At 39.2% G+C, this 20,624-nt stretch overlaps 8 protein-coding genes across 8 annotated transcripts; all 8 read left to right on the forward strand.

Moving 5' to 3' along the window:
• Nucleotides 1-1,082: 1,082 nt before the first annotated feature.
• On the forward strand, nucleotides 1,083-3,290 carry TM35_000051750 (uncharacterized protein; the record flags this gene model as incomplete). Its single annotated transcript, XM_029022830.1, has 1 exon — nucleotides 1,083-3,290. The coding sequence occupies one exon, from the start codon at nucleotides 1,083-1,085 to the stop codon at nucleotides 3,288-3,290; it is 2,208 nt and encodes a 735-aa protein (XP_028885645.1).
• Nucleotides 3,291-3,955: 665 nt separating this feature from the next.
• TM35_000051760 (uncharacterized protein) lies at nucleotides 3,956-5,611 on the forward strand (the record flags this gene model as incomplete). Its single annotated transcript, XM_029022831.1, has 1 exon — nucleotides 3,956-5,611. The coding sequence occupies one exon, from the start codon at nucleotides 3,956-3,958 to the stop codon at nucleotides 5,609-5,611; it is 1,656 nt and encodes a 551-aa protein (XP_028885646.1).
• Nucleotides 5,612-6,790: 1,179 nt separating this feature from the next.
• On the forward strand, nucleotides 6,791-8,434 carry TM35_000051770 (Golgi reassembly stacking protein; the record flags this gene model as incomplete). Its single annotated transcript, XM_029022832.1, has 1 exon — nucleotides 6,791-8,434. One exon carries the CDS (start codon nucleotides 6,791-6,793, stop codon nucleotides 8,432-8,434), a length of 1,644 nt encoding a protein of 547 aa, XP_028885647.1.
• A 533-nt stretch (nucleotides 8,435-8,967) lies between these two features.
• TM35_000051780 (heat shock protein) lies at nucleotides 8,968-11,214 on the forward strand (the record flags this gene model as incomplete). The annotated part of the gene is made up of 1 exon (XM_029022833.1): nucleotides 8,968-11,214. The coding sequence occupies one exon, from the start codon at nucleotides 8,968-8,970 to the stop codon at nucleotides 11,212-11,214; it is 2,247 nt and encodes a 748-aa protein (XP_028885648.1).
• Nucleotides 11,215-11,980: 766 nt separating this feature from the next.
• TM35_000051790 (GTPase protein) lies at nucleotides 11,981-13,468 on the forward strand (the record flags this gene model as incomplete). Its single annotated transcript, XM_029022834.1, has 1 exon — nucleotides 11,981-13,468. One exon carries the CDS (start codon nucleotides 11,981-11,983, stop codon nucleotides 13,466-13,468), a length of 1,488 nt encoding a protein of 495 aa, XP_028885649.1.
• A 508-nt stretch (nucleotides 13,469-13,976) lies between these two features.
• Nucleotides 13,977-15,911, forward strand: TM35_000051800 (putative diphthamide synthesis protein; the record flags this gene model as incomplete). The annotated part of the gene is made up of 1 exon (XM_029022835.1): nucleotides 13,977-15,911. The coding sequence occupies one exon, from the start codon at nucleotides 13,977-13,979 to the stop codon at nucleotides 15,909-15,911; it is 1,935 nt and encodes a 644-aa protein (XP_028885650.1).
• Nucleotides 15,912-16,307: 396 nt separating this feature from the next.
• On the forward strand, nucleotides 16,308-17,711 carry TM35_000051810 (putative zinc finger protein; the record flags this gene model as incomplete). Its single annotated transcript, XM_029022836.1, has 1 exon — nucleotides 16,308-17,711. The coding sequence occupies one exon, from the start codon at nucleotides 16,308-16,310 to the stop codon at nucleotides 17,709-17,711; it is 1,404 nt and encodes a 467-aa protein (XP_028885651.1).
• Nucleotides 17,712-18,340: 629 nt separating this feature from the next.
• TM35_000051820 (uncharacterized protein) lies at nucleotides 18,341-20,107 on the forward strand (the record flags this gene model as incomplete). The annotated part of the gene is made up of 1 exon (XM_029022837.1): nucleotides 18,341-20,107. The coding sequence occupies one exon, from the start codon at nucleotides 18,341-18,343 to the stop codon at nucleotides 20,105-20,107; it is 1,767 nt and encodes a 588-aa protein (XP_028885652.1).
• Nucleotides 20,108-20,624: the final 517 nt, after the last annotated feature.

Below are 20,624 nucleotides of genomic sequence, written 5' to 3' on the forward strand. Positions count from 1 at the left end.
TTTTTTTTTTTTTTTCTCACTATACTCCTTTTTGTGCTTTGGTGTTTACGTCTTCTTCTTCCACAGTTCCCGTTGCCTCTTATTCATATTCTTATAATGAACTCTATCTAACTATCTATGTATATATACATATATACATATAGACCTGAAAGAGAAGAGAGAAAGAGAGAAACGAACTATCAATACGTGATGTTCAAAGACAAACAACAACAAAGATATTTGGGGGAAGAAGAAGAAGAAGAAGAAAAAGGAAGTAAACAGTAGAAGAAGAACAGAAAAAATAAAAAGAGGAAGAATAAGGAGTGTGTGTGTATTATATATAAAAGTATAAGAAGTCGAAGCTAAGAGCATTATTGTGTATGTATAATTTTTTTTAAAAAATTAGAGAAGGAAACAAAAATTTTTTAAATTGGAAAAAAAAAAAAATAAGTGGCGTAAATGAGTGAATAGATGAATGGATAGACACAGGCGCCCCTTTTTACTCAGATAAGTAGTGAATTAATGAGAAGAAGAACAACAAGAAAAAGAACGAGAAAAAAAAAAAAGAATTGGAATATTCAGTATTCTCCAGTGTGCATTTCCGACGAATAAGGAAAATAATAAAAAAAGAAAAAGAATAAACGTAAGTGCATGCAGACCGCACAAAAAGCAAAAAGAAAAAAAAAACGGATTAAGAAGTACTACTAATGAGGTCTAAAAAAAAAAAGAAAAGAAAGGAGAAAAAAGTAATTGATGGAGTTGAACCTGAACAATGCATTTTGATATGATATATATATATATGACAGATGAATATCTGTTTTTAAAAAATAAATATCTTGTTTATTGTATGATTTCTTTTGTTTATATATATATATATATTTTTTCTTTCTTTCTTCTTTGAAAATGTTTTTCTTTTCTTCTGTTTTTCCTTCACATTGAGGGATCTTTCTTTTCTTGTGTGACTTCATATATATAAATATATATATATATATATATATATGTATATGTATAAACAATAGAAGAAAAAAAAAAGACAAATAAAAAGGTGAATTTCCCAACATTCTGCTGACTGTGTGAAGGGAAAAAAGAGGGATTTTATTTGAATGTCTCACTTCGGCGATGAAACCAACACGCGTGATTTCAGCAGGCGAAAATCATTCACAATGAAAGAAAAATATAATTTCTCATTTTTTTCTTTTTTATCATCACCGTATTCCGCTGCGTATAATGACTCAACATTCTCTTCAACATTCGCATCTGCACTACTGGAACATGCACGTAAAGTATTTCTACGACTCGTGCATTCCCCCGCCGTGATGCAATTAATGCTTAACCATCGAAGTATTGCAACTGAAATGGAAACCAGCGCCTATCAATTAAATCAATTAGAAGATATCATGTTGTTACTACAATCTATTAAAAATACAAAAGAAGGTACAGGAGTGATTCCCCATGTACCACCATATATTTCTAATATGCTTACATTGATTTCCTCTTCCAGTACAGATGTAAATTTTATCATGGGAGATGAATTACTCTGTTGGCTGCAATTTCTACTCTGGACACGTTATCTCGCTATATTTTTAATGCGACGATTGGCTGCTATTCATGATAAGATTGCCTCTTATCTCTTATACTGGTCTTGGGCAGAGATTCACTATACACAGTCTTCCTTTCATCTGGCTGTTAGTTATAGATGGTGGAAGTGGTGGTGGCGTGGTCTCTTTCGTAGAGGATGGACTGGACAAGAACAATGTTTACGTTCAAACATTATTACTCATAAATCTCTTTTGCTTCGATATTTACGTGTTGTTGTGCGAAGTCTGGGAGCTTTATATGGTTTAGTGGATCACATGAATGCTTATGTGGCTTCCATGGCGGATATGGCGGCAGATGTTTACATGTCGAATGCCGATTCGGAGACGGCGGTATCTCGACCAGCACTGGGATCTCCCTTAACAGATCATCAATTGGTGGAAGAACGACTCTTACGTAATATAAGAGCGGTTGTGGCTTCATCGGTTTCTCAACTTTCAAACATTATTAGATTACCGACAGTTCCCTTATCGGATGTTAGTTTTTCTAATCCTTGTGGAGATATACCATTTCTCTTTTCACATGCGGGTGATTCTCTTTTCTTTGATGTTGGTCCAAAGCCCGCTGGTGAGAATGCAACACATCTTCAAATGTTTACAACAGCAACCTTAACGGACACTCTTCAACTTCTCACAGAGACGGCAGAGTTGGCTTGTGAGCATACAACTTCACTGCAAGAGAGTATTCAGATAAATCACATACCACCCTCTCCCATACGTTGGCGACGTTTACTTTTTATTGGCTGTACAATTCCTGCACTTGTATGGATGTACGGTAAATCTATGGAAGAATTACGTCGAACAGCAGCCACAGCACGTGGAGTTTTCCGCGGAATGTTGGAGAATTACGTTGTCATTCCTCTTCGTGAGATTAGAAGAAGTCTCTTTGGGGGTCGTCCAGGTGTGGTGGAGCGACGACGAACATTAGAGATGGAAATGGCATCTGTTGCGAATATTATCCGCGATTATCATGAAGATTATTATCCCAACAGCAGCGAAGCGGAACTGCGGGAACTGCGGGAAAATACATTTGCACATCTTCGAACAGGTGTGGTGGCGGATGATGCGGGTTTCGCACTTATTAACAGACATTATGAAGCAGCTCTACGCCATCCATTTCGTAGTGCTCTCTTTGGAAACTTGTTGCGATTGATGCTTATTCAACTCACCTATCAACAGTTGGAGGTGATGCGAGTTGTGAATGGGACGGATGAAGTGTTGGAGGGAAATGATCTCAACTTTAAGTTTATGGCGATGGTGCCACTCTGCGCTCTGCTGGGCGGTGTGATGCTTATTGCTCTGCAGAAGCGTCGGGCAAAACTGCGGCCTGTCAATCGTCAACTCAAACTTTATTGGCGTGCGGTCCATCGTGTCGTCACTGTCCCTCTGGAGACGATGGAGGAATTACATCCACTCCCTTCCGCTGCCTTTACGGTTGGAGATACCGCCGATGTGCAGTCGAGTGTTTCTAAAAACCCTGACGCTGTACATACAATGGAAACACGTGTTGGCACAAAGTTAAATAGTTACGATCAGGGTATGTTGTTGCTACTCACACATCATATGCGAAGACTTGCGATGGAGTACCACACCGGGTATCGTCACCTGCGAGAGTTTCTTGAGGATCTTGATGATCTCGAGAGTGTGCAATGTTCACGGCAGCAGAGACTATTAACATTAGACAGAATGCAGCGAATTCATAGATTCTTGTCGTAACGGAGTGAATATATATACACACACCATATTATTACTATTATTATTATTATTATTATTATTATTATTATTATTATTATTATTATTATTATTATTATTTCTGGTTTGTGGTATTCTATTGTGTGGGAGAGAAGTACTGTAAACCAATCGAGTTCTGGGAACGAAGGATCAAAGAGGGATCAATTAACAGATTAAAAAGAGAGAGAGAGAGAGAGAGAGAGAGAGAGAAAGAAATGAAATGTTCGTATATATACTCTCCACGTGAGAATATATGATGTGTTTGTATTTTTTTTTTTTTTTGTTTTTTGTTTTCGGTGCGTATGTGTTCTGATTGGAGGTAGTTAAAAAATAATTAATCACCAACGCCTTTTTGTATAAACAATGTGATTACAGAGGCTCTTTTTTTTTTTTCTTTTTTCTTTTTTCTTTTTTCTTTTACGCTTTGGAGTACTTGGAAGAAGATCTTTGGTAAATGTAATATAGTGTTACTAATTCTGTTTTCATTTATTCCTCTTTTTCTTTTTCATTTCTGTTTGAAACTGCCATTTCACCTCCTCTTTTCCTATTCAGCTGCAGTGAGGCCAAAAAAGACATTTAGGGAAGTAAATAATAAACGAGGGGAAAGAAAATAAAACAAAAAAAATAAAATAAAAATAAAAAAATAAAAAATGACCGTGCGAAAAGCAAAGAAGTCCACCACAAAAAAACCTGCAGAGGCCTCTTCTGCTCTTTCAAAGGCGGCAACTCATGTAGTGAAGGAGGAAACAGAACGGGCCTCACTGTTGGAGTGGCTTGATAAGAATGATCCACTGTATGATCGCTCAGGGGCTCCACCTATTACAATCAGTGAGTTGCTCTCATCTAAACTTATTCACAAAACATTTAAAAAGGCCGGTATGGATGAAATGCCGTATGATTGGTCTAAACTCCGTGGTGTTTTAGAAGCCAGAACCTCCAAGAGTCCTCGCTGGTTTATGCAACTGCGTGAGGAAGATCTTCTAGCCGATGATGGGTTTGAAGGTGTAACGGTGGATTGTGTGGTGATTGCAGAAGCCAGTTTGCCTACACTTGCCCCAGCCCATTACATTGTTAAGATGCATTTACCATACAGTGATTTGGAAGATAATGCACCCGAGCGTATTTTACCAATTGAAGGACAAAATATGTGTTGGCGCCGTGTGGTACGAGATGATGGAACAGATATTAATGCCTATCTCTTACAGAAGAGAGAATCCGCTTCGGCTGGAATATCTTTTGGGTTTGGAACCTCTACAACAACAACAACTACCTCTACTACAGTTGCCCCAACCACTAATACAAATACTGCTAATACAAATGCTAATACTAATACTGCAGGTAATGGATTTGGGTTTGGCTTTGGTACTACTACGACCACACCATCCTCAACAGCGGGTGAGGCAAACACAATGGCATTTGGATTTGGCACCACTGCGCCATCCTCAACAAATACCGCTTCCACCACAGCAGCACCTGCCAATAGTTTTAGTTTTGGCTTTGGAGCCGCCCCAACGACATCCAGCAGTTCAACTGCAGCAGGGAATACCAATTCATTTGGTTTTGGCACCACTACGCCAGGGACAGTACCTGCCGGAACAACAACAACAACAGCAACAACAACAACTGGTAACTTTAATTCAACTTCATCTTCACAGCCAGTGGCATCACTTAAACCAAGTGAGGTACTTTTTGCGCTTTGGTCAAAGAAACGTCTGGTCGATATGGTCAAGTCTTTCAAATCTGGCAGCCGTATTGTACGAGAAGATTTTAAACCAACCCCAACATCTCAAAGTATTAAACTGGTCATGCAAAATGATGTTAAGGATGATGTTCACAAGACGGTGAAACAGTTAATTCTTAACAAGATGTTTGCAAAACATTGTGATAAGATTTTAGCTGTGGATCGTTGGATGGATAACTGTCCTGTATATGAAGAACGCCTCTGTACCGCCATGCAGAAGTTCCGCGCTAATTATGTACAAGAAGTTGCGGAGGATTCCGAGCAGTTTCAGACACTTTATAAAGAATGTCATGAAGCCATGGAAGCAGAACTGAACCGCATTGTTGAGATACGCAAGAAAATTGTAGAAAAAGAATTACAGACTATTGAAGAGATAACAGAACTATTGAAGGAGAAGAAGATTGCTGAGAAAAATACTTTTCGCCTTTTAAAATATTATGCAGCGAATGATATTATGCGGTTTCGACCATTTGGTAAAGTCAGTGGTATTTCAGAGATGGGAGAAAGTGCAGATGTTTGCGAGCCTCCTGCACCTGTATTGGTAAATCCTTTCGCAGCAAAATAACTCTCTTCATATAATGAAAACCTCATTTCTTCCCATTTCTTTTTTCTTTCTCTTTTTTTTCTTGGGGGATGTCTTTATTTGTATGTGAGCCTCTTTTGTTCCTCTACATCTTTCTTTCTCTTTATCTTTTTCTGTGTGTGTGTGTGTATGCCTGTATCGTGAATTTTTGTGTTACTTCTTTCTCAGTTCAAATATACGGTGAAGTTAATAACCTGTTGCATGCATCTGTGTATACATTCACATATGTAAGGGTGGATTGTGAGTAACATTGAAGTCAATAGAGAACATGATAAAGAGCAAGTGGAGATAAAATTAAGAAGAAAAAAAAAAAACAAGCAAACAGACCGTTTATTAGGTGACATTGATAGAAGAGGTGCAAGAGGAATAGAAAATGAAAAATAAAAAAAATGAAAAAAAAAGAAGAAAAAGAAAACAATCAAAGAATAAAATCTCATTCTATGAAAGATTACTGATATGGTAATTTAAGACCGATGAGATGCTGAAAGAATGAAAGAAAGTCTTTTTTCTCAATTAGACTCTATGCTTGTACCATGATCCTATTCTCATTTCTTTTTTTTTTTCTGTTTTTTTTTCCTGTACTTTTCCTTATCGGGAAGCACCAAAACGTTGTACTCAGACGCAATGTGCAGATATACCTATCTTCATATGAGAGCAATATAAGGAGTGGGTGAGAGGGGAGGGAAAAAAAAAAATGATACATGTTGTTAATATTTAAAAATAATGAAAAGTAAATATAAAGAGAATAATAAATAATTAACAGAAATATCTAGGAACGATGAGGTTGTTGTGTTTTCCTTTATTATTGTTATTGTTATTATTATTATTATTATTATTATTATTATTATTATTATTATTATTATTATTATTACTGTTATTATTACTATTATTATGATCCCGTATTCCTCTTTTCTTGTTTATGATATGCCCTAATGTTAAATAGTGCGTCTGGTTTTTTTTTTTTTTGTTTTCTATTGTGCACGCCATGTTCCTTATATTGCTGCCTTCTTCTTTGAGACTAAATGCTCCAATTACCAGTTGGAATCTTTGGAGAACGTCTTCTCTTTTCCTCTCTTTCTGTTACACTAACATCGATAATAATCATAAATATATATTATACCTTCCCTATGTAGGTGTATATAAAAAGAAAAAAAAATAGTGATGGGTCAAGACAAAAGTAAGGGTGAAAACCCATTAAATAACATTCGGGGACTTCAGATAGCGCGTGTTTTACCACGCAGCCCTGCCCATGCTGCTGGTCTAGTACCCTTCTTTGACATTATAACGGCTGTTGAACAAGTGGAGATTGTGGACCCTTTCACGGCGTCTGAGCAGTTCAAGCTGTACATCTCGCAGCGGGAGAATCAGCGGGTGTGTTTCCGCGTGTACAATCTGCGGATCCGTGCGTACCGCGATGTGTGGTGTGTGCCGAGCCGGACGTGGGGCGGCGGCGGGATGCTCGGCTGCAGCATCGAGTGGGCGGAGGGCGCCGGCTGCGGGGAGCGGAGTTGGCACGTCGTGGAGGTCCTCGCGGGCGGGCCGGCGGCGCGGGGGGGTTTGGTGGCCGGGCGGGACTACGTGATTGGGATGCAGCGGGCCGAGGAGCCGCTCGTGACGCTCCTGCGGGATGAGGAGGACCTCCACAACCGCCTCGGGCTCTGGCGGGGCCTCCAGCGGGCCGCCCTCCAGCGCCTCCACCGCCGCCGCGGCCTCTCGCCCCCCGCCGCCGCCGCCGCCGCGCCTCCCCAACCGCGCGACGAGGACGTGTGGGTCGGGCGGCTCGTGGTGCTGGTGTATGATGCGGCCGCGAATGAGGTGCGGGAGGCGGTGCTCGAATTCGGCGAGGATGTCGACGCCCCGCTCGGGATGAATCTCGCCTCAGAACTGCTGCACTCCCTCCTCATCACAGGCGATACAAACATCATCGCAGAAACAGAGGAAAATGGCACACAAGAGGAGAAGGAGGACAACTGTGGTGGGAATAATAGTAATAATAGTATTAGTAGTAGTAGTAGTAGTAGTAGTAGTAGTAGTAGTAAAGTAAAGAACAGGAGCGGAGCTAGTAAGGGACTACCAGTGATGACGACTTTCCTGACACCATCAGGAACTATAGAGAGACTAGAGAGATACTCACAAGATGCTCCCATAGCGTTAGTAGAAGAAGAAGTGATCCATACGGAGCAAGATAATCTCACACAACCTGCAATCCCTCAATCGATACCAACGACATATACAACACCAATGCCTTCTGTACAAAACGCTTTTCCACAACAATCGCTTTCGCAGTTGCAGGCGAGGGAAACACAACCACAGGATTTCCCAAAGGTAGTAGTAGAAACAGAACCTACTGTTCAAACTAAAATTTCAAATGGAATTCAAGGACTTCGTATGCCCCCACCAATTCCTTTTACGGATCGATCAACTATACCAATTATTTCACGGAGTCGCCCTACCACTACGTCTGGTGTCGTTGACGTACATCAACCACATCTACAGCCACAAGAAGTACATCAACAATCTCCAACATTGACACAACAACAACAACATCTGAATCCATACACACAGTCAAACGTAGTGACAGCAATGGGATCACCACCGACTTCGTACCGACAGGAGCCACAACCACAACAGGTTGCTGCCAAGGCCAGTTTCAGTAACAAGGAAGAAAATAGTTCTGTCGCCCAGAATACATCAGGAGGTATACACTCTGCCTTTAACCCAACTGCCCAGTCTTCGCTGGGTCCCCCAAAGTTACCCCCACCGCTTCATTTTCCGATCATACGTCCACAATCACCAACGAAATAAGGGATTTTTTTTTTTTTTTTGCATTGGCGTGGTCATGCATCTATTTGTAAGCAAGAAAGAACCATTTCTTTTCCCTTCCCATTTGGAGCGAATCAAAATCAAAAGGTAAAGGAAGAAATGAAAAATACTATGAAACTGTGCTCTATTATGAATTATTTACTTTTTTTTTTAATGCCTTTTCTTTTCCCCCTTCTTCTTTCTTGCTTCTTATTTTTTAAAATGATTTTCCTTGTAGAATTACTGCAAAAAAAAAAAAAAATAACTTTTTTTCTCTTTATTATTTACTCGTTTTTTTTTTTTTTTTCTTAATCTTCCACGTGCTTACAGGTTAATAAAAGGCGCATACATACGCATATTTCAACCAGGGTAAAAGAAAAAAAAAGAAAGAAAGGAAAAAAAAAAAAAAAAAGAAACCGAAAGAGTATATATTTATCTAATATATACGTCTAAAAAAAAAAGAAAGGAAAAAGTAAACCCACAGATTTTTTTTTCTTTTTTTGATATTTCACACATCTATTTAAAACAATTAAATAATGAAGCGTGTTTATCAACGACTGTCTAGGGAGGCTTTGTGCCGAAGTTCCCCATCGAGTCGTATGGTCTTCGCTATGGCCATCAATGCCCTTGCTGTTTCTCCTGCCAGAAATAGCAATGCTGCACTTTCAACTGCGATGCGCTTTTCTTCCACAACCACCGCTGAAAGTGCAACAACCAAACCAGCAGACATTACGGATGAGGACGTTGTTATTGACCCTGTACCCGGAGCAAAGGATGGAGCCGCAGACACTGGTGCTTCTGCAGATGCTACTGCATCAACTACCACAAAGAGTAATGAAGACGCCGAACGAGTGGTTGGAAATGCAGAAGAAATGGGATTTAAGACAGAGACACGACAACTACTGGATATTGTTGCCTGTAGTTTATACAGTGAGAAGGAGGTCTTTATTCGTGAATTGGTATCCAATGCCAGTGACGCTTTGGAAAAACGTCACCTGATGGAAATCAGTAAAGGAGAAGAATTCCCACGAGAGGAAAGTGATGAAGCCCCTCTTATTGCTATTTCATGCAATCAGAGTAAGAGTCGTTTTGTTATTCGTGATACTGGTATTGGTATGACGAAAGAAGAACTCGCAGAAAATCTTGGTACAATTGCTGGTTCTGGATCTAAGGCCTTTGTACGAGAACTTCAAAGCGGTAATGGTGGAAGTCAAGCGGCGGAAAAAATTATTGGTCAATTCGGTGTAGGATTCTACGCTGCTTTTATGGTGGCTAAGAATGTTAAGGTATACAGCCGAAGTGCGAAAAAAGGCAGTAAGGGTTATGTTTGGGAATCTGATGGTACAGGTACTTTCAAAATTGCCGAATGTGAAGGTGTGGATAAGGGAACTAAGATTGTACTTGATATTAAAGATACTGAACTTTCTTTCTGTACTCCACAGGTATGTGAACGTGTATTAAAGAAGTACAGTAACTTTGTCTCATATGAAATTACTCTTAATGGAGGGAAGGTGAATACAGTGGAGGCTTTATGGATGAAGGATAAGAATTCCATCACAAATGAAGAACATATTGATTTCTATAAATTTATCTCTGGTGCATATGACAGTCCAATGTTCCGTTTACATTATGCTGTGGATGCCCCAATGTCTATTCGTGCCTTACTTTATGTACCTCAATCACATACAGAAAAGTACGGTGGAGGACGTATGGAAAGTGGAGTAAACCTTTACTCCCGTCGTGTACTAATTCAATCCAAATGTAAAGGACTTCTTCCAGAGTGGTTACGCTTTATTAAAGGTGCTGTGGACTCAGAATCTATTCCTCTTAATGTATCTCGTGAGCATACACAAGATGGAAGTATGATGCGACGTCTCTCTACAGTTTTAACGAAGCGTATTATTCGTTGGTTTGAAGAGGAATCCAAGCAAGATCGCCAAAAGTATGAAAGGTTTATTAAAGAATATGGACCTTTTTTGAAAGAAGGTGTTTGTACAGATCAAGTACATAAAATGGATCTTGCAAAACTTCTTCGTTTTGAGACTACAAAATCTGATATTGATTACCCATACGTTTCTCTTGATGAATACCGTGATCGCATGCAGGCCAATCAAACCCATATTTATTACATTAATGCCCCTACGAAAGAGATGGCATTGGAATCTCCATACTATGAACAATACAGGGAACATGATCTTGAAGTACTTGTATGCACAGAACCTATTGATGATTTTGTGATGCAACACCTTGACACATATGCCAAACACAAACTTCAGAATATTGAAATGTTTGATGCTGCTCTTGATGGTAGTGTTCAACATAAAAAGAAACTGGAGGGTGATAAGGAAGATGTAAAGGTGGAGAAACAGTTAACTGAAGCCCAATCGAAAGGTCTCAGTGATTTTATTTCAAAACGTCTTGTGGGTCGTGTGGGTGTTGTTAAGGCAACGACACGTCTTCGCGACAGTCCGGCTGTTATTGCCGATCACGAGTCTGCACAGTTGCGAAAGATTTACCGCATCACTGGCCAAATGTCTGGCCCACCACCCAAATACAATCTACACTTCAACCCCAAACATCCTGTTGTGCGGAAGTTGTACACACTCTCCATCTCGCCAGCCTCTGAGGATGTGGAGACCGCAGGATTACTGGTCGAGCAGATCTTTGATAACGCCATCATCTCCGCCGGACTTCTGGAGGATCCCCGCTCCATCGTCTCACGATTGAATAACATTATGTCCCGCATGGTGGAAAAGGTACCGGAACCCACAGCAGAGAAGTAAACGAATGAGAAAAGAAAGAAAAAGGAAAACACAGGGAGGGGAAATGAAAAGAGGAGGAGAAAAAAAAAAAAGAAATGAAGGAAATGAAAACAAAAAAAAAGGGAAGAAAGGAACAACAACGTGTAATATTGAATATTTAACGTTTTCTTCCTTTATGTTCTTTTTTTTTTATTATTATTATTTTCATTTGTTATTCTTCACAATAATCGATGATACGGAAATTTGATGAGGTTGTAGTTTTCTTTTTTTTCTTTTTTTCCTCTTTGGTTCAATGATTCTCTGCATACGGTTTTTTTTTCTCACTATTACTATTACTACTATTATTTATTATTATTATTATTATTATTATTATTATTATTATTATTATTATTATTATTATTATTTTGTTTGTTGCACGATGCCCCATAAACCGTACACGGAAAAGAAAGAAGGAAAATATGAAGGAATCTCGGGAACACTACACGCACTATTACAGAGAGTGTGTAGTCGTCTGTTTTTTTTTTCCCCCCATTCGGATACAGTTACGTGCAAAACATCGAAGAAAACTGGTTTATTTTTAAACTTTTTCCCCCTCTTTTTCCTTTTTTTTTTTGAGGACTTTGCGTGTATGTGTGTGTTTTGGCTTGTTTTCTTGTTATTTGTTATACATTTTATCATATTTCTGCTTGTCTTTTTCTTTTTCTTCTCTCTCTCTCTCTCTCTATATATATATATATATATATACAATGGGTGCACCTATTTGCCCAGGTGTTGTTGTTATTGTGAAATGGGTGGACACTCTAAGAAACACGGCAAGGGCGGCGGCGGTGGTGGCCGCAATAAAGCGCCGGAGCTGCGAAAGAAACTCACCAAAGACCCGGGCGTGCCAGACCTGAAGAAAGTCGCCCAGAAGTTAACACGCACAGCACAGAAACGTAATCACAGTGTTTTGAGTATTCCCGCCCTGCGAGGGACATCTAATGTTCCTTCCATAGTCTCCAAGGCACTCGCTAGGGAGTCTCTAACGCCTGAGCAAAGTGAAGAAGAACGAAGGGCAGCTGAACGACGAGCCATGACCACACTTGCTATTCAATGTGCAGAGAAAGTACATCACCACGAGACTCCACAACAATGGATGAATGAGATTAATAATAATAATAATAGTATTAATGGAGATGGTGGGGATGAACGTCTTCAGGAAGATGTAGATCGTCGAGGTATGGATAAATCGCTTCGTCGCTTTTATAAAGAATTTCAAAGAGTTGTGGATAACAGTGATGTACTTTTGCAAGTTGTGGATGCTCGTGATCCTATGGGTTGTCGTTTAACACAACTAGAACGTACTATCCGTTCTCAATTTGGTGATGATAGAAAGAAAGTGGTTGTGGTTCTTAATAAGGTAGATCTTCTTCCTTCTAAAGAAGTTGTGGATGCATGGGTACATTTCTTTGAAGAACATGAAGGACTTCCATGTATTCCTTTTACCGCAACTGCAAAAGGAGCAATGGGACATGGTTATGTTAGTAGCATGTTTCGTCGTCTTCGTGCTTTGGCATTAAATGAAGAAACTGGGGCAAGAAAAGCTATTGTGGTAGGTGTTATTGGATATCCAAATGTTGGAAAGAGTTCTGTCATTAATGCCTTAAAACGTAAACATGTAGTTGGAGTTGGTAATATGCCTGGATTTACAACTGGTAATACGGAGGTGGAATTACGTTCAGATATACGTGTAATGGATTGTCCTGGTGTTGTTTCTCCTGGTGAAGATAATGGCGATGTGGTCCTTCGCAATGCTGTAAAGGTTAGTGATTTATCCAATCCTTTCACACCTGTGCAACGATTACTACAGCGGTGTACACAGGTGGATACGGATGATGAATATGGAAAACAACTTCTCTCTTCCGGAGCCCATCCACTCGCTCTTTTTTATAATATTGGTTCCTTTGATCCGAATGATACGATGGCCTTTATTCGACTTGTTGGTCAACGCCGTGGACGTTTACGGCAGGGCGGCGCTGTGGATGAAGAAGGCACCGCCCGAATGATCCTGCAGGATTGGAATGATGGGCGGATTACATACTACACCCTTCCACCTACATCAGACTTACTCGGACGAACTGCAATGACTACAATGGCAGAGGAGGATGAAATGAATGGGGCAGCAAATGCGGAAAATGGATTTTCATGCGGGCCGCAACTCGTTACTTCTGTTACACATGGTTTACAGTGGGAAGGACTTCCAACATTTCATCTCTCATGGCTCAAAAAAGGGTAGATAGAGAAATATATATATATATATATATATAAGAAAGATGAGAGTTCATTTGCGTATTCTCGCCTTTGCTTCCTTTTTTTTTTTGTACGCTATTGTTCCGTCTCGCGTTCAGGAAGTATGATGGGAATCCTACTCGATTAAAAGAAAAAAAAAATAATAGATTTATTTTTAGTGAGAGAAAGTAAAAAAAGAGAGAAGGAGAAAAAAATTATGAATTTTGATACTCGTAGTAGTAAATTTTAATTCCTTTATATATATATATTTACACCAATTCTTTTGTAAAAAGTGTCTATGCATCCGTATACTTATTTCCTTCAGAATACAGACACTCATGTATTTATGTATATATATGCACATATTCTTTCTCCTTTTCATACATTTTTGTCTTCATTTTTCTTGTCATTCGCACAAATATATATATATATGTGTACATGTATATCTTTATTAATCAAAGGAAATTAACAATAAGAATTAAAGGAGTGTAGTAGTTTTCTGTGCTTGGGTGTATATGTTTCATTCTTCTACTGTTACTCCTGCGGCTGTAGTTCAGCGTCGGCAGAAGCCCCAGTGTTCTGTACGTCGTCGATACCGATTAGATGAAGTAGCGGCCTTCATTACTGGCGGTTTATCATCCACTTCCTCCTCTGCCGTATCTTCTTTCCATCGAGTGGCCCTACAGTTCCCGGATGATTTACTGGAAGATTCTATAGCTGTAATGGAAACATTAAAAGAAATTCTTGCCTCAAATAAAACACATAATGGTAAGAACAAAGAAGAAACATCTGCTGATCCTGATAAGGAAGGAAAAGAATGTCATCATAAGGAAGAGGATACAGAAAAGGGAATACGCCTATTTGTAGTGGCGGATAACACATTTGGTTCTTGCTGTCCTGATGAGATTACCGCACAACATTACAATAGTGATTGTATTATTCATTTTGGTGATGCTTGTATGAGTCGATCTACACGTATTCCAGTCTACTACGTCCAGGATGATTTCCACTTCACCGCACTCTCTTATCATCATCCTCCTCCTCCTCCTCCTCATAATAATAATAATAATAATAATAATAATAAAGAGAAATGGGATAATCTCTCTGTGAAGATCGTGGTCCAGGCAGTGGCTCTACTGCAAAAACGTCTTCATACACTGAGCTTATCCCTAAAAGAAGAACACATTCCCTCACGTGTGGTGTTGGTGGTTGTTGGAACTCATCGCTCTCGTAGTCTTGTAGAGAATGCCGCACGTCAATGGAGGAATGAACAAGAAAAGATCTCTACACTTCATCCCTCTTCTTCTATTGGAGAAGATGAGGTTTTGATTGAATGGTGCAAGTTTGAGCCTACGAACTGTGAAGAAGAAAAAGAACAACAACAATCTTTTGAGAAAGAATCAACATGGGTAATGAATGGTGTTCGCTTTTCTCGTACAGATGCCAATACACTTCAACAATTTCTCTTTATCGGACCTTCTAACAGTGTTCTTCCTATACATCTTTTAAATGTGCAGCAGTATAATCTCTTTCATCATCCTGAGGCATTGCGGGATGTTGCATTTGATAGCAATGTCTATGAACAACTAACAATTCTTGATGAATCTTTTCCTCAAAATGATGAATTAGATTTTTCTAATTTAAAAATAGATTCTGCCGCATTAGAAACAGTACTTGAGAAATACTTTTCTCAAAGTGCTAATACTCTAAGAGTGCATCAAACAGCTCTTAATAAACGAATGCGACAACGAGCATTTAATGTTGAACTTATTCGTTCTTGTTCTGCTGTAGGAATTGTTGTGGCCTCTTTGGCTATAGAAGGATATTATGAAGTAACCATGTTACTACATAAACTTCTTCGTGCATATGGTAAACGTTCATATATTATCTACATTGGTCATTTAAATAAATATAAAATTGCCAACTTTGTAGATACAGTGGATTGTTTCGTTTCTATTGCATGCCAAAACAGTCGTGAAGGTTATTTTCCTTCTAAAGAGGATGAATTCTCAAAACCAATCGTTTCACCTATTGAAGTGTTATTAGCCCTACGAACAGAAGACGGCGATTCCCCACTCTTTGGTCATCATGCTGTTTATAGTACCACCTTTGATGCTGTACTTCCTCTTTTACGCGAGGCTGTGGAGTCCGTCGATAAAGAACGGGCAGAAACAAAGAGTTCTACTGTTCATATGCCTGGAGGTGCTGATGGTAGTGGCGCTGCGTTGATTCGAGCGACGGCGGGAACTCTTGCGATTGCGGGAGCGAATGGGGCGTTGGTGCGACTGCACGAGCGGAGTTTTGTTGGACTCGACCCGCAAGTCGGGCAGACGCCTGTGCAGGCGGCGATTGTGGAGGGCCGGCACGGAATAGCCCGCGGTTACGCCTCAGAGAGAAGCCGACAGCAAGGAGAAGATGGAGGAGAAGAAGATAAAGGAAAAGAAGAATAAGGATGGAGAGGAATTGATATTGTTGTTTTTTTTTTTTATTTATTTTGTTTGTCGGTGCTCTTCGAGTAAAATGGAGTATCTTCGTTTAATTTGTTGATATTCACAGAAGAATAAAGTTCTTTGTTTTTTTTTTAAATGAGAAATAAAGAAAAAAAAAAAAAGAAAAAAACTCCTTTTTCTTATTTGTACACTTGATTTATATGAAATTTAACGTTTTTAATGTGTATCTGTGTTTCTTTTTTTCCCTTTTACATTCCACCCCACTCCCTTTTTTTTTTTCTTTTCTTTCTTGTTATTATTGTAAAAATACTATTTTTTTTTTTAATTTTTATTAGTATTATTTATTTATTTATTTATTCATTATTATATTACCCTTTATGTTTTGGTATTTATGAAATGCGAACATTGTTCACGATATTAGATGTATCCCTCTCGGCATCCGGTGCAATTCGCACTGGAGATATGATTGGCGGTCCGTATGGCCCATCAGCAACAGTGATGATAACGGAAAATAATTCCACTACAGAGCCTCGCCTCGCTGAAGGTGCAGATCCCGCTGTGTTAACACGAACAACAACTTGCACGAACTGTGGAGTAGAGGGAAGTGATTTATATTTTTGTCCATGTTATCAGGCACAGTACTGCAGTACGGAGTGTCAATCCGTTCACTGGGCATCACACAAACAGAACTGTGGACATGGGCGAAGGAAACCGCAGTTAGCACTATTATCATGTACGTATTGTAATCATAAATCATATACACTACGAAGATGTCCATGTGGGTATGCCCTCTATTGTGATAGAAAGTGTCAAATTGATGATTGGCCACATCATGAAGGTATTTGTACTGGATCTGGTATATTAAAAACAAATTCTTTTACACATTCTTTAAAACGAGTAGATGTTGGAGTTCAAACCCAAAATGATGCGGCATCTCCAGCTGTTAGTTCTAGTGTGAATGGTATAATACCATTGCGGAATAATTCCACATCCCGTACTGGGGGAATTCGCATTGCTCATTTCTCTGAACGGATCACAGATACGGAAGATGGACATCGTGCTGAAAGTATTGCAACCGTTCCAAATGGTAGTGTTGGTGTGAGTAACAGTTGTTTATTTCAACCGAATCGTTCTAACGAAGCATTACGGGCTCCATTGAAGATATTAATGGATAGTACCACACATCCATTTCCCCGTGAGGGACAACCGGACTCTAGTTTTATTGACTTTGATCGAGTTGACTGCGAAAGTGAGGTGAGTACAGATCGGGAAGGAAGTAGTAACAATGGAGGATCTTTACGTCCAAAAGAGGATCATCACACACGTAAACGTAGTTTGGGAGATCCGCATAGATCAATCGTATTTGGCAATAATTTTCCCATTAATAGTAGTAATAGTAATAATAATCCTCTACATGATTCTGCAACGTTGGTGGAAAACCCATTGATTGTGGTTCCTATTCGAACCACCTTTGATACACTACCAGGACTAGCAAATTATCTCGCCAGTCAAAACAAAGACAATGGGACTATTGTAGTTTTAGCTTCATTTGCAAATTCCATCGCAGAAGAGACCGCAGCACGGCGGGAAATTAGTCAAGCAAATAAACGAGAATGGGCGGAGATTATGCGGCGCTTTGTACTCGGTCGTGTACGAATTGCCCTTTCAGAAATGAACGCAGAGGAGGAGAAGTATCGAAAAGAGATATTAACAGATTCCATTCTTTGGCGTCGTAAAATAGCTTACCCTGCCTATAAGGATCTTCAGAGGATGCTGATAAAGCTCTATTATCGTCAGTAAAACAAACTTACTGTTTTGATGATGATGATGATTATTATTATTTTTATTTTTTTCATACGTCTGTGTCCGTATATTGAGGGGCGAGACTTGCTTTCTAGTGCCTATAATGTCAGTTTTTCTTCTTTATTTTTGAATTATTATTTTTTTTTTTTTGAGGTTTCTCTTCATATATATATATATATATATATATATATATTTTTTTTCTGCATTGGTATCTATTTGTTTAGACAATGTATTCTTTTTTATTTTTATTTTTTTAAATTTTTCTCTGTATTTCTTTACTCTCTTCTTACTCTTCTGTGGGTTAATATATATTTATTTATTTATTTGTTGGGTGGGGGTTTGATACTTATAGGTGTTCTCAGAGGAATATATTGAACGGTGCCTCTGATATTGTGTACTGAAGCTGTGTGAGTAAACTACAAAAGAAAGAGGAAAATACAAGCAATCACAAACACAGAGAAAGAGACACTATAAATAAATAGAAAGGGGAGATCATAAGAAAAAGATCAAAAGAAAAATAAAAAAAAAAGAAAAAAGAGGGGTTACTAATTGAGTAAATCATTTTGCAAGAAAGTAGTATACATTAAAAAATAAAAAAATAAAAATAAAAACTAAAACAACCATCAATGTTAAGGGATACGTGGCTCTTATCAGATCTTGACGGCACACTTATATCCACACCGCACAAGGCATGTGGTCAATACTTATCGCTTGCTCAGAGTCCCTGTGTACATGTACTGCGACGCTGGTTGTTGAATGGCGGTAATGTATGCATTATCACTACCGCCGATATGCGGGTATTACAACAGGTATATGCCCCACTGCGATCTATACTAAAAGATGATGAGAATAGTAATAACAACAATAACAATAACTGTGGGGAGTTGTTGTTGAGTCTCTACACCGGCGCTGTTTTATATCGATGTACGGCGAAGGGAGTGGAGTTGGTGCGTGAATATGCAGAAGCAACACACTGCGCTACTGCAGAGTCTGTGGAAGTTGCCAAACGTTACGGTTTGCCATTGAAGGAATCTCCTATGATAAGTGTTTGCCCAATGGGTATACGGACAACAACTCAAGTGGCATGTGTGGAGGGGACATGTTTCTCCGCAAAGACATGCAGAGAGTTGTTAATTCATGTGGAAAATATTTTTCTTGGTGTTGTGAAGGCAATACTAAAGAAGGATAAAGAAGTTGTAAAAGCATTTACTTTCATGTCAGCCCGTTATAAGGAAATGTGGCGTATTTTACTTCACTATCTTGATGTGCGGTATAAACAAGATCAACAAGAACATCAACACAATCGCTCTGTTGATGATACTATTTCAGAAAAGACAACTTCCACCACAAATGCAGTCGAGTGGAAATGTAAGTTTCTGCAACAGCGACGACAGCTTCTTAGGGCGGTGGGTATTGTTCGCGTTGAGCTTGTGGACACCAAACGGATGATATGTGAGATTGAGGGATACTGTACTGCAGATAAGAATGCAAAAGAAATTAAATCCACTGTTTTACGTATACTCGGAGATGAATCGAAGGATTCCTCTATCTTTGCAGAACAAATAACTCGTCTGCTTGGGGCTGAACCCTATGATGATGATTATGATAATAATAATAATAATAATAATAATAATACTATAGGTAATAGCGACAGTAATAGTGATAGAGATTCTCAGGTTGGTGTTGTTGCACAAGTAATGGTGCTTGGTATTCCAATAAAACTCTTTTCACGATTCTTTAAACCTCATCTGGAGTCATTTGCTGCTCTCGGCGTTACCGCAATTCCACAGCCGAATAGTGTTGTCTTTTCAAAGATGGGTATCTGCAAGTCTACCATTATCCGTTACCTCATCAAACAACAACAACAACAACAACAGCAGCAGCAGCAAGAGAAGGAGAATAAAATGAAAATGTATGATGAGAGAGAAAACTGCTGCAGTCCGCATGATGGCAAAGCGCCTCGTTTCTGCGGTGCTGTTGACATTACGCGGGCGGTCGCACTTGGCGACAATCCACACACCACCGACTTTGAACTCACTGTCTTCCCTCAACTGCCATTTATATCGGTTGAGGTCGATGGGCAGCGACGGCGACGGCACGCTCGCATTGATGCCCTCCCAATAAAAGGGAAATCGCAACAACGTCGAGGTTCCACAATGGATGATCGTCGTTTGGTGAATTTACAATATATTGGCGGTGAGGAGAATGGCACTGCGGTGTTTTTGGATCTTCTGATGAATATTCTCTGTGTGCCCTCCACCATCTCATCATTGGCGGCGGGTGGGAAGAAGTCAGAAGTGAGGTGTAAACCCCCAGCGACGTTTGGGGCGGCGGTGGCGAAGGCTTCGCAGATGACGCGTGGGGCGGTGTGTGATGTTTCCTCGCATTTATAAAAGAAAAAAGAAAAAAGAAAAAAAAATGGATAAACTCCGTATTTGCAGACATGGCAAAACTGTGTTTCTTTTATGGGTTTATTTCAACAAAAGTAAAAAGAAAATAATAATAGAGTTTATGCTATTGGTATGCTTTTTGTTTTTGTTTTTGTTTTTTCTTTTCCTTCTTCTTTTTGCTCTTTCACATACTCTTTGTACTTTTACTTTGCATTTATTTTACTTGTGGGTTTTTTTTTTTTTTTTTTGCCCGTGTGTTGATTCTGCGCAGGATCACAGTGGGTGGTGAATGTGTTCTTTCCAACGCGGAGTCAGATGGTACGGAAAAGGAAATAAATCCATTGTAATAGTGTGAGATATCACCATCATGGATGATGATGATGATGATGGGAAGAAGAAATAATAAGATATATATATATATATATATATATATAAGAGCAAAAAACAAGTCTCAAACTAATAAGAAGGAAGCAGTAACAAAATTTTTTTGGTGAAGAACACAACAAAAAAAAAAAAAAAA

This window comes from Trypanosoma theileri, assembly GCF_002087225.1.
Source record: "Trypanosoma theileri isolate Edinburgh chromosome Unknown TM35_Tth_5_V1, whole genome shotgun sequence".
In the NCBI taxonomy this organism is placed as follows: domain Eukaryota; phylum Euglenozoa; class Kinetoplastea; order Trypanosomatida; family Trypanosomatidae; genus Trypanosoma; species Trypanosoma theileri.